General features: G+C 43.2%; 1 protein-coding gene across 1 annotated transcript in view; it reads left to right on the top strand.

Moving 5' to 3' along the window:
- Positions 1–13,298, top strand: part of LOC147014934 (polycystin family receptor for egg jelly-like) — a 211,620-nt gene that overhangs the window by 110,392 nt on the left and 87,930 nt on the right. Inside the window, exons 17-18 of the mRNA XM_085853433.1 lie at positions 2,051–2,663; positions 4,494–4,585. Of these exons, the coding sequence (XP_085709559.1) occupies positions 2,051–2,663; positions 4,494–4,585 (705 nt within the window). The remainder of the gene's footprint in view (positions 1–2,050; positions 2,664–4,493; positions 4,586–13,298) is intronic.

Genomic DNA, 13,298 nt, shown 5'->3' with positions numbered 1-13,298 from the left:
CGATATAAGTTTGTTAATTTTGAATTGGTAAGTCACATGGTTTGGCCGCCATCTTGGATTTAAGAAAAATATTAAATATTGTTTTCTCTGGAACTGCTTAACCCAACGAATCGAAAATTTGCAATTATCATCTACCATCATGTATGCACGCATGGTAAAAATTATGACGTCACACGTCACATGGTTTGGCGGCCATCTTGGATAGAAAAACGCACCTTTACCGTTAACACGAAACTTCAAATACGTGTTCCAATTCCCAGTTGGAAGCAGAAGATAAATTTCTGATGTCATAGGTCACATGGTTCATCAGCCATCTTGGATTGAAAAACAATATCTTTAAACGTCTTTTTCTCTGAAATGGCTGAACAGATTCAGGTGAAACTCCACCACTATGACCGCCTCTCCATGACGAATAAAAAGTTCTCACCCCTTTTGAGGTACGACGCAACGTTTGGCAGCCATAGTGGATTGAAGGAAAATATTAATTAATGTTTACTCTGGAACTACTGCATCAATAAATGTGAAACATCACCTTCATGGTGGAACACTCATGCGGAATGAGGGTTTGAAATTTCAACGGGATCGGGCCCAGGGTTTGGCAGCCATGTTGGTTTTAATAAAAATATTAAATAATGTTTTCTCTGGAACTGCTTAACCTGGAGAAGCGAAAATTTGGAGTTATCATCCACCATCGTGTTTGCACACGTGGTCCAAATTATGACATCACAAGTCACATGGTTTTGCCGCCATCTTGAATTGAAGGATAAATATTAATTATTGTTTACTCTGGAACCGCTGCCTCTATATATGCGAAACTTCACATTTATAATTCAGGTGATATGCTAAACAAAAGTTTAAAATTTCAACCTGATCGGTCACACGGTTTGGGAGCCAGAATTATTTATTTATTTGAATCCGGAAGCCAGTAATAGCGAAATTGAATGCTTTGTGCTGCCCGGTTCGTAACTCGTCTGTTCCGCGCCGTCTCGAAGCAGGCCTGTGTTTGTATCACTCTTAAATAATGTTTTCTCTGGAACCACTTTCCCGATCAAAGCGAAACTTTGCGACTGTCATCTGCAGAAAGTCCCATGTTGTATCAAAGGCGGACGGACTGGGTACCCGGTCATCACTGCCAGCAGTTATAAAGTGGCAGTTCTACTTCCTATTATTATGGTCTGGCAGCCATATTGGATGAAATGAAAATTAAAATATATATATATATATATATATATATATATATATATATATATATATATATATATATATATATATATATATATATATATTTCTCTTGAACCGTTTCATCGATCGACGTGAAACTTCAAAATTATGATCTGGTAGTGATGGGGAATACAGGTTTAAATCTAAACTTGATTGGATACATGGTGTGGCAGCCATAATTAATTATTTTTTTTTGATCTGGGTTGTTTTTGATTTTTTTTTTTTTTTTTTTGAATAAAGCTCAGTTGGCTGCACCTGGATGGGTATGAGGGTAGAGGAGTAGCAGCTGAAACCTAAATCCTATCGAGGTTCCTGGTGATGACTTCATCTTTGCTTCTTGCTTGTTTAGATTCCTTCTGATGACTCCAATGCAAGACTTGTACCTACTTGGTCTTCCATTTGATTTGAAATGAATTTATTTTAATCCCATTGTGAATTCATTTGAATAATAATAAACGTAATGGGTCAGGGTCAGGTGTCCAATCAAAGCGGGGTTGCATCAAAGCGGGATGTCTCGGTACCCGGTCATCACTGCCAGCAGTTATAAAGTGGCAGATCTAGTTATGCATCTTATTAATTACGTAATAAACACCCACCACACAAAACTACGCAAACACCACACTAAACAAGTCCCGGCGAGGTTCTGCAATATCTGATTGCTCTTTTTGTTGTTTGTAAAAGAAGTGTGGGGAACAGGAAATTTGTTTTGAAGTTTAAGTTGAACAAATTCTTTGAAAAAAAACAAGAAAAAAGTTATCATTTGAATCACTTCCACAGCAAAACAACAATATGCATCAAGTTATGGTTTATTCCTCCTTCCACTGTACAGGTTATGACCTACAAGAAAAGCCCTTTCACCTGGGACAATTCTTCAGCCTTCATGGACAGTGCTGTAGTGCAGTTGCAAGTTGGCTCACCTGCTTCTATGGCGCACAGCAATGTCACACTTACCCTCGACAGCAGGCCCACTCACATTCGGGGGCCACGGGCTCGAGTGGTACGGAGCACAGCACAGTCCACTTGCACCAGGTGCTGGCTGGTACTAAAATTCTTCGTACCATCACAGGGCATCACCATCGCATTGGACATTTTGAATACAAGCTGGTTTGAGAAACCAATCAGAGTATACTTTTTAAATGGCAAATTTTCTGGATCAAAACCAGTGTTCCAGCAGAACTTCACAGTGTTCCCATTGAATCTGACAGATGATGAAGATGTTTTGAATTTTCCAGCCACCCCAAACAACAATTCAGGTGTGGAGTCGAAAGAAACTTCAGACACCTCAACTCTATTGTCCAGAGAAACTCCAGACAATACATCTGTCACTGCAACACAGGAGGAACTACAGAATGAACATTTTTTACCGGGGACTTACAAACGCCTGTTTGTTAACAAGAGACTGGTAAAGCCTGGTTCATCATATTTCTTCATTGAACACACAGGTAAAACACTAAAACACATGACATTCATTATCAGATTGTTGTTGTCACATGGCATTCATTATCAGATTGTTGTTGTCACATGGCACTCATTATCAGACTTACTGCTTAAGTCACAGTTTGAGCTTGACACCAATTTTTTACATTTGACAGAAAGTCATATTCAGAGGAAGGAACAATAATTATATCGAATAAGCAGAGTTTCAACAAACTTTTATCAGGGGATTGCACAGAGAACTTGCACTTGTCACTTAACTGTCAATGTGGACGATCAAGTTATTCTTACTGTACTAAATAAATAAGCACACTACTCATTGATGTAACTATGTCATTCCTGTTTCAAACATACTTGACTAGTGTGCAAAATATGGGGGGGGGGGGATTTGGGTATGGCATTGGGTTCGGTGTTTGACAGAGATGTGTGACAGGTAATGATGATGGCTAAACATTGCCGAAACATCAGAACAGTGTGGTCGGATGAAGTTGGATGATTTTTTAAAATGGATTTCATGGTATGACGGCAGTGTGGTCGAGTTTGAACACACTGTCCAGACATACCAGAGGTTGTATTGTATGTTCAATGCTGGCTGAAGGTAGTGGAATTTATTATTTGTATTCTAAAACATGTGGTTACTGAACTAGTATCAGGGGAATTGGCCTGTAACAATTGTACAGTTCTGGAATGGCAATGGCAAACCACCTGCTGCATTTCATGGTCTAAAATGCTGCTTCCATCACTCTGAAAAAGGGTATGGGATTATTACCTCCACCAACGAAGGTGAGCAGACGTTATGTTTTCACCCCTGTCTTGTCTTGTCTGTCTGTCTGTGAACAGGATATCTCAAAACGTTGTGGATGGATTGAATGAAATTTGGTGACCAGGTTGGTTGTGTGACGATGACGAAATGATTAGATTTTGGTGAAGATCTGGATCTGGATCCGACAACTAGAATTTTGAAGTGATTCTTCACCAGTGAGAGATCGGGCCAAAAATTATATATCGCATGATATCTCAAAAAGTTGTGGACGGAACTGAACGAAACTTGGTGGATGAGTGTGGCCGGTGACAAGAACAAGCAGATTCGATTTTGATTAAGGTCCAGATGCAGATCCACCCTATGAGTGGGATATAAAACGTAAACTGTTCAGCCTGGTGGTGATATACGCTCTACTGAGTGGAGTGCCATGCTAGTTCCAACTTTATTGTCGGTATAAACTCTGCTGGCTGATTAATAACTATTACGAATCTGCCTGCCCTGTCTAATAATAGGTAACCTGATCTCCATTTGATCCAAGTTTTCACCTTGTGTCATTTACCTTTCATGACTTCAAGGCATGTTGGGATGGGCACTGTGAAAAGATAGTACTGTCCAAAATCTCCCTCATTCGATTATTTCCCCCTCCCTACCCACCCCCACATGCCATGATCAAACATTGTTGAGACTGACATTGAGATTTCTTTGAGTTGTTTCTCGTTGGCAGAATTAATTTGGATTTTCCCATCATATATATATATAGCCCCCTGTGACACAGTGTCAACCTGTCCAACATTGATTCTTAGACCACAAAATGTTCCTGACTTGTCACGAGCATCCCAATGCTTTACCATGAGTATGGGCCACCACCACAACCGCGACCTCCTTGAATCGTCTGAATTATTCCGATCTGATTGTTCTCTACATTCATTGTAAAGTAATTTGCAATTTGAGGTTTCTGTCAATTCCTTCTGATCTGTGAAGGTGGTTACAGCAATATGCAACATTGTCATCATCATTATCATCATCAATCCATTTGAACAGCTGTGAATGTGAATGTAACTTTTTTGCTTTGCAGATAACAAATCATCCATCCACACGACTATTCGAATGTTCCAGTGCTACACAAGGAACCCATACACTGGTCAGTGGAGTTCAAATAATGTCCAGGTAATGTACAACTTGTAATAGTCTCACAATTAGCTGCAAAATTACATCTGGGTAATGGGTTATCTTACAGGAATGACCTGTCAGAACAACCACAATCGGAGAACTCGTTTTCCATTGATATCAGTGATAATTTGGCATCGTACAGCTGACTTTCAATGCAGTGTTCTTGGAGCATCAAGATCATGAAAATTTTACATTACAATCATGTGTGCTCCAAATCAAATTCGATGAGAAAGTTGATTCCGTTGTGAAGACTGTATCTATTTTAGGCATGCAAGCAGGGGCTGCAGAATGTTTCAGAAACTTGGAAGGGGCGATGGTGGAAGGGGCCTCGAAATATAAATTTGATTGACCACCCAAGGAAGCACGTCTGACACCGTGCCGCCCGAGGTGGATCTGTCCGTCCCAACACCCCCCGCCCCCCAGCCTCCTCCTTGGGATATTTTTAAACATTAGGCTTCATTTCATGAATTTTGGACATTTTAGACACTTGTTTGGAGAAAACTTTTTGCTATAATTTCATATTGAACAACTTTAAAAGGTTGAAATAAAAAATCAACCTGCACCAAACTATTGTCATGTTGACGGGGCTTGCTAACAGTCATTGTACTCAGTGAATGGCTGAATTAAAGGGAACCATGTTCAAACAGATAACGTAGCGTCCCCCCCCCCCCCAGAGCTCGAAATCCTGCTGGGCTCCTCAAATAATATCACCTTCCCACTGTTTATTTTTACCATATCTGGGTTTTCCAAAACACTGAAGCAAAATGGTTTCCACACACGAGTGAGAAGGCAGTAATTGGACAATACGTATACTTAAGAAATATGAGTTTTATTAAAATAACAATGAAGAGGGAGAAGGGGCTCGAGGATCGGTTTGAACTTCCAGTTTTGGGATCGGTGCACATGGACGAGTGATCAGTGCCCTCTCTCCTACCAGTTCTTCTTAGCTAAGTTCCCCCGACCATTTACATTGTGTTTTGCTGTTTTGCTTTTATTCCTGTAATGCCATTCGTGTTTTTTCATCAACTTTTCTTTCCCAACCCCTGTCCTGCTACGTTGAATTGTTTAGTTTGTCTCTCGAGTTCAGTCGGGCCTACCTGTGATAGTTGAGCCTACCTGTCTCGTCTTCGCTTCTTTTATTCCATTTATTCCGACGACTGAACAGCTCAATCCATTTCCCCTCCGTAAACAATTAAAACAAAATATCTCTCCTTCACCCGGTAAAAAACAAGAATAAACACTCGGGGAAAACCCCAACAACAATGACAATGGAAGTATTTTTTTCTTTGAAACTCCACTCTCATTTTCCTATCCCTTCTTTGCAATATCTCCAAACTGAATGAAGCATTTCTCTTCTTTATAAAAGTCCTTCACAACATTAAAAAAACGCTTCCAAAATGTGTCTTAAAGTGCTTTACTCTGCTTATTACTCAATAATGAACAAACCATTCATTCTTCTTCTTCATCATCAAAATCTCTTCCTTTTCTCTTTCATATTGACACAAATTTCGCAAAACCTCCCCATTCCTAAAGTCTTAATTCATCCAGCCTCCTCTTTCAATGACAGCCAAATTTCCTCCATGCTTTCAACCAAAAACACTCACCACCACCTCACCCAGGAGGTCTGTCACAGGTTATCCAGTCTGGGAATCCTGAGGTTTCAATTTTCCAAAGGCTTGTATGCACACAACAAAAATTTCCCCTTCACGTCTATTCATGCTCTCAAACCCCTACATGTCAGTACCATCCGCCTCATCCTGCCCCCTTCTCAACTTCAACCACGTTCTGCCCCTAATCAGCTTCCCCCCCCCACTCCTCCCCATCCCAACTTCACCCTTGCCCCTTCCAGACTTGTTTCCTCCCCACATTCCTCTGCCCCTTGATTCCCCCTGTCCTGCATCCTCTCCTTGCTCCTTTCCACATCCCTATGTCCTATCAGCAGCTCTTCTCCCCCTGTCCCTAACCATGTGGACTTCAAACATCCGGGGCCTCTGTTCCAACCTGACAGATCTCTCAATCCAGGCTGCTGCCGATAAACCGGACATCATCTGTTTAACTGAATCTTTCCTTCCACAGGACATCCCTGACTCATTTGTGTGTCTTCCTGGCTATTGTCTCCTCCAATTTCATCAACCTGAACCCCGTCCAGGTGGCAGAGTTTCGCATTACATCAAAAACTCATTTTCTCACTCTCCATGTATGACTTTTACACGAGTCTGTGCAGGCTGGAGTTCCTCAAGGTAGCGTTCTGGGCCCTGTTCTTTTTCTGGTTTTCATCAATGATCTCTCGGACTCTCTGGAAAATCCTCTATTTCTCTTTGCCGACGACTCCACCCTCTGCCGTACCATCTGTCATCCCTCAGACCGGCAAGCAGCAGCTTCTTCGCTCACTGCAGATCTGGATAAAATCACAAACTGGTCCAACACGTGGAACATGTCTTTCAATCCAGACAAATCTCACACTCTCACTATGTCTCTTCGAAAGGACCGTTTACAAAACCCCCCCATCCACTTTCTCAACAATCCTCTGGAAGAAGTCTTTTCTTTCAAGCTTCTAGGTCTCACTATCTGCCATGACCTTTCCTGGGAAAGTCACATTTCCAACCTCGCCTCAAAAGCCAGTCGCCGACTGGGAATCCTCCGTCGTGCTAAGTCCTTCCTCGGCCCGCTTGAGCTCCTGACCACTTACAAAGCTTTTGTCCGTAGCCTGATGGAGTACTGCTCTCCCCTCTGGGCTGGTGCTCCTGCCTCCCACCTTTCTCGGCTTCACGGTGTCGAAACCAGGGCATTTAAGATCATCGGCATCTCCCGCAATGAAGCTGAGTCTTTGGGCCTCTCACTCAATCACCGCAGGTTGGTCGGTGGTCTTTCTGTCTTCTACCGACTCCTCTCCAGCCTTGCCCCCCCTGCTCTCTCTGCGATTTGTCCCCACCACATTTCCACAGGGTGCTCAAGGTCCGCCAACAACCCCCTTCTGGTAAAACTACCAAAATCACGAATCACTGCTCATCTTCACTCTTTCATTCCTCTTTTTTCCCACCTTTGGAATAAACTTCCTCACTCTATTCTTTCCCATTCTTCCCTCCAGGCTTTCAAAACAGCTGTTCACCACCACCTCTTATCTTCCCCCATCCAAATCCTCGATCTTTTCTACCCCCGATAATCCACCCAAGCCCACTTCCTTCATTTCTCCTGCTTTCCTTCCTGAAAGTCCCTGAAATGTCCATCTTCTCTTCGCCATGTTCCCCGTCCCATCCCCATCCCTCTCCCTTCCACAGTTCACCTAATGTGTCTGTTCCCCACTGTTTTGTCCCTTCCACTCCCGCCCCTCTTGTCTCATGCCTCCTTGCTGTGAGTTGTGTGTTAGCTCTCATACGAGCCTCGACCAAGGTATACAAAAAAAAAAACACCTCCAAAACCCAGGAGTACCTCTGGTTGTGACTTCCCCTTCACTCCCACCTCATGTTTGTCTGTGTGTTGTACCATCCTCCTAACAGTGATAACTCCATCTACATCTCTCTCTCTCTCTCTCTCTCTGATGACAAGGACCAACTTTTATTAACTCATCCCAACTCTCTCTTCCTCATATATGATGACTTCAATTGTCACCATGCTAATTGCCTAGGTGTTGGTACCTCTCTCACCAGCCATGGAACTTCTACAAAAGACTTCTGTGACTCCATGGGACTGAATCCATCTTTGAACTTTCCCACCTGGATTTCTCTCAATGGCAAATCCTCCCTTCTGGATTTGGTGATGACCAACTTGCGCGCCAATCTATCTTGCTCATCCTCTGCCCTAATTGACTCATCTGATCATATGCTTGTGAAGGTCAACATCTCTGGCCATTCACAGAGAACAGCCTCAGTGTCGGCGAGTCTCGCAGTTCTCTCAAGCAAACTGGCAGGGACTGCAAGCAGCCATCACACTTCAGGACTGGTCTGCTTTATCCACCGCTGCTAATATTAACTCAGCCTGGGAATTCTTCCACAGAAACCTGCTCTCTCTTATTGAGAGATTCGTCCCATCTCATCTCCAATTATATTACCCATCCTCCCACTCTTGGAACACTGAAACCTGTGGTGAGGCAGTTGCTTTAAAACAACTTGCATTCCCCTCATGGAAGGTATATCCTCCTGAAGGCAATCTCGGTTCCTTCCACAAAGCAAATGTGTGTCTACTCTTAGGAGAGCCAGAAAACAACATCTGTCCAATCTCAAGAATGAGCTCTCAAACTTGTTTCCCTCCTCTAAAACCGGATGGTGCCTTGTCAAGTCTATCTCTGGAGTATGCTTCCTTTCCATCCCTTGCCTCACTTCAAATGGCACCAGAGCAGACTCTGCGTGCGAGAAGGTCGAATTCCTCAATTCTGTGTTTGCTTGTAAATGTTGTCCCCAACCCCTCGCTTTTTGTTCCCATCCTTCCCTGTCATACCCAACTGCTCCTAAATTCTGTCTTTTGCACCTGAAAGGTTGAAAACATTCTGGCAACCCTCGACTCTGACTCTGCAACTGGACCAGACGGCATCAGCTCATGTGTCCTAAAAACCTGCTCTGCTGTTTTTGCACTTCCTCTTTCTGCCCTTTTCACCTTCTCATTTACCATCGGTTCCATCCGCTTGGAAATCTGCCAACATCACAGAATTCCTTTAAAAATGTGCAAAAACGGATCAGATCCTCTAAACTACACCCCAATTCGCTTACTCCACTTCCAATCATTAAGGGGCTGTCACACCTTGACGTTTTAGCCAGCGTATGGCAACGTATCAAAATGTATGTAAAACGCTGGCATACGCTGAACTATTGATGTTTTTTTTTTTAGTTTTTGGCGTATTCATAACGAGTTGGACGTATGCATAACTTATTAGTAATGTACACAGAACGTTTCCATAACTTACAGATAACTTATACCAACAAATGCTTAGCGTGTTGTCGGCGTTCACAAGGTATGCCCAACAATAGTCTAACGTATGCATAGCGCGGCAGCGTATCGCCGACAATCACGTGGCGTAGCCTATTAATAATAGGCTGCCGCTCGACGATTCAAATCATAACCGCACCAGACATCGAAGTGTCAACATCACCATCATGCCCTGTCACACCTTGACGTTTTAGCCAGCGTATGCTGACGTCTGAAAAATTTGCCGAATACGCTGGCACATGTCGAATACGCTATGGGTAAGTTTTGTATACGTTAAGAGCATGCTGAAGCACGCTGGCATACGTCGTAGTACGCCGAGCACGTCGACAAATTTTAAGCATGCTCAAAATTTTTCAACATATGCCAGCGTATAACTCACACGTTCCGCATACGCTGGCCGTAAGTTGTAGGCACGTTGTGCGATCATTGACACACGTCGACAAACGTTACTTGTAAGTTACTCATAAGTCGAAACACGTCGAGGTAATGTTTAGCGTACCCGAAACTTATTTCTAACCTATGAGTAATGTGCTTTGAACCTATGTGTACCGAATCTCCAATGCACATTGGCATATGTAGATGAATTTGATTGACTTCTTCCGGACGACCACATAAGTTACTGAATGTGTTTCTAACTTACAGCTACCATATAATGGCATATTGGCAGCGTTTAGGGGAATTGGTATATAAAAATGGGCTTCACAGGAGGAACCCATCAGTGTTTCAGACTCCATGGTGAGTACATGTCCATGTCAGTAGTATCAGTAGTAATAGTAGGTGAGCGTGTCATTAGTAGTGGTAGTAGTAGGTCCATGTCAGTAGTAGTAGGTGAGAGTGATGGGGAGGGTGTGGGTGATGATGGATCCTCCTTGCGTCCGCATCCACGGCCAGGAGACTTCTTTGCAGCATTCTTCGAAGTTTTGTTCGGCTTTATTTTTTTTTAATGTTTTTCTACGCTGAACTATTGATGTTTTTTTTTTTTTTTTTAAGTTTTTGGCGTATTCATAATGAGTTGGACAAATGCATAACATATTAGTAACGCACACAGAACGCTTCAATAACTTGTAGATAACTTATACCATCGAATGCTGAGCGTGTTGTCGGCGTTCACAACGTGTGCCCAACGATAGTCTAAACGTATGCATGGCGTGCGGCAGCGTATCGTTGAAGATCACGTGGCGTAGGCTATTCATAGGCTTTTGCTCAACGATTTAAATCATAACCGCACTAGAAATGGAAGTGTCAACATCACTGTCATTCCGAAGAAAAAAAAAACAAAAAAAAAAACAACATGGAGTCTGGAACACTGACGGGTTCCTCCTGTGAACCCCATTTTTATATGCCAATACGCCATTATACGGTAGCTGTAAGTTAGAAACACGTTCAGTAAGTTATGTGGTCATCCGGAAGACATCAAATCCATCTACATGCGTCAATGTGCGTTGGAGATACGTTACACATAGGTTCAAAGCACGTTACTCATAGGTTATAAATAAGTTTCGGGTATGCTAAACATTACCTCGAGGTGTTTCGACTTATGAGTAACTTACAAGTAACGTGTGTCGACGTGTGTCAACGATCGCGTAACGTGCCTACAGCTTATGGCCAGTGTATGTGGAACATGTGAGTCATACGCTGGCATACGTCGAAAAATTTTGAGCATGTTAAAATTTGTCGACGAGCTCAGCGTACTACGACATATGCCAGCTTGCTTCAGCCTGTTTCAGCGTGCTCTTAACGTATACAAAACTTACCCATAACATATTTGACGTGTGGCAGCGTTTTAGACAAATTTTTTATACGTCAGAATACGCTGGCTAAATCGTCAAGGTGTGACAGCCCCTTTAGCAAGGTCATGGAATCCATCATCGCACCATTGACATAAAATAATTCATTTTCTTCAACAGCCTTATCTCAGATCATCTATTTGGATTCAAACATGGTCACTCCACATTTGACATGCTGCTTCTACTCTCCCAACAATGGATAGAGACCCTCAATATCAGACATGAGATCAGCGTCATCTCTCTGGGCATGTCTCGTGCTTTTGATACAGTCTAGCATCCTGCATTGCTCTCCTAACTGTCTGCCTGTGAAATCCAAGGCCAACTCCACCCTTTGGATTACTGACTTTCTCCACTCTCGTAGGCAACGTGTGGCTCTCAATGGAACCCTTTCATCGCCTCTCCCTGTCAAGGCTGGAGTCCCCCATGGCAGTATTTTAGGCCCCATATTTATTCCTAATCTTCATCAATAATCTCGCTGACTCCCTGGAAAATCCTCTTTATCTCTTTTCTGATGATTCCATTTTCTGCCGTGACATCTCTCATCCTTCTGATAAACAGGCAGCAGCCTTTTCCCTCTTCAGACCTTGACAAAATCACAAACTGGTCAAGCACTTGGAAAATGTCTTTCAATCCTGAGAAATCCCACCCACTCAATCTCTCTCTCTCCGAAAGGGCCACACTGCAAATCCTCCCATCTACTTTCTCACCAATCCTCTCGAATATGAGGGAATCACTCAAACTCTTGGGTCTCACTCTCAGCCATGATCTCTCTTGGGAAAACCACATTTCATAATTGGCCTCCAAAGCCAGACGTTGACTGGGCATCTTCCGTCATGCAAAGTCCTTCCTTGTCACACCTGAGCTCCTATCCACCGACAAGGCTTTCATCTGCAGCTTGGAGTACTGCTCTCCCCTTTGGGCTGGCTCCCTTGTCTCACATCTTGCTCAGCTATGGGCCTATCACTTCGCCATTGATGACAGGTCAGTGGTCTCTGTCTTCTTCCGCCTCATTTCTGTTATTCCACCCTCTGCCTTCTCCGTCTTTTGTCCTCCCCCCCCCTTCTCCACCTCAGGATGTATCTGCAGGAAGCACGCAGTCCACACCAGCAACCCCCTCCTCATGAAACTGCCTGAATCTATAAACACCGCTCATCTCTACTCATTTATTTCCACCTGTGGAACCACCTTCCACACTCTCTTCAATATCATTCTTCCCTCCCAGTCTTCAAGAGAGCTGTTCACCACCGTCTCAGGTCATCCCCCATCCAAAGCCATGATCTTTTCTTCATCCGTTAAACCTGAGTCAGACGCGTGCAAGTTTGTACCACATGCAGACTCATGTCTGCTTCTCCTTGGTGGCTCTCGCGGTCTGAACAGCCAAACATGAGTGCAGGCTTGGCCAAAGGACTTGTGGTGAAGAGAGCTTTATAGATCGAACTGCTTGGTAGATTGAGATGCTTTGCAGATTGAATGCCTGCGGACCGAATGCTTGGTAGATCAAATGCTCGGTACATCAAGCTGCTCGGGGGATCGAACGCCTGGGAGATCAAATGCTCAGGAGAACAAACGCTCGGTGGATCGAATGAACAGTAGATCAAATACTTGACAGATCAAAGGCTCTGTAGATCGAACGCTCGGTGGATCAAACGCTCAGAGCTTAGAAAATACAAAACTAGAATATCTTGGTTTGTTGAGTGTCCACCCCCCCCATATAATAGCAACTGTATATTATCTCAGGTATAACCATTCACCTTCAAAAATCGCACACCAAGTGAATTTGCCTCCAGCTATGTTAAATTGTAGTGATTCTAATTAATTCAGAATAAAATTAGCTATTCCTGTAGGTTTCCTCTGCTGGGTAGTGCATTTCACAGCAAAGACTCAACCATGAATACCAAGGAGCTTTCAAAAGACCTCTGGGATAAAGTTGTGGAAAAGCACAGATCAGGGGATGGATATAAAAATATTTCAAAAGCCTTGAATATCCCTTGGAGCACAGTCAA

Source organism: Eptatretus burgeri, chromosome 13 (assembly GCF_056783735.1).
Source record: "Eptatretus burgeri isolate ZD-2024b chromosome 13, Ebu_testis_v1, whole genome shotgun sequence".
Lineage (NCBI taxonomy): Eukaryota > Metazoa > Chordata > Myxini > Myxiniformes > Myxinidae > Eptatretus > Eptatretus burgeri.
Note: the sequence above shows the minus strand (reverse complement) of the source record. Positions and strands in the feature narration are given on the sequence as shown.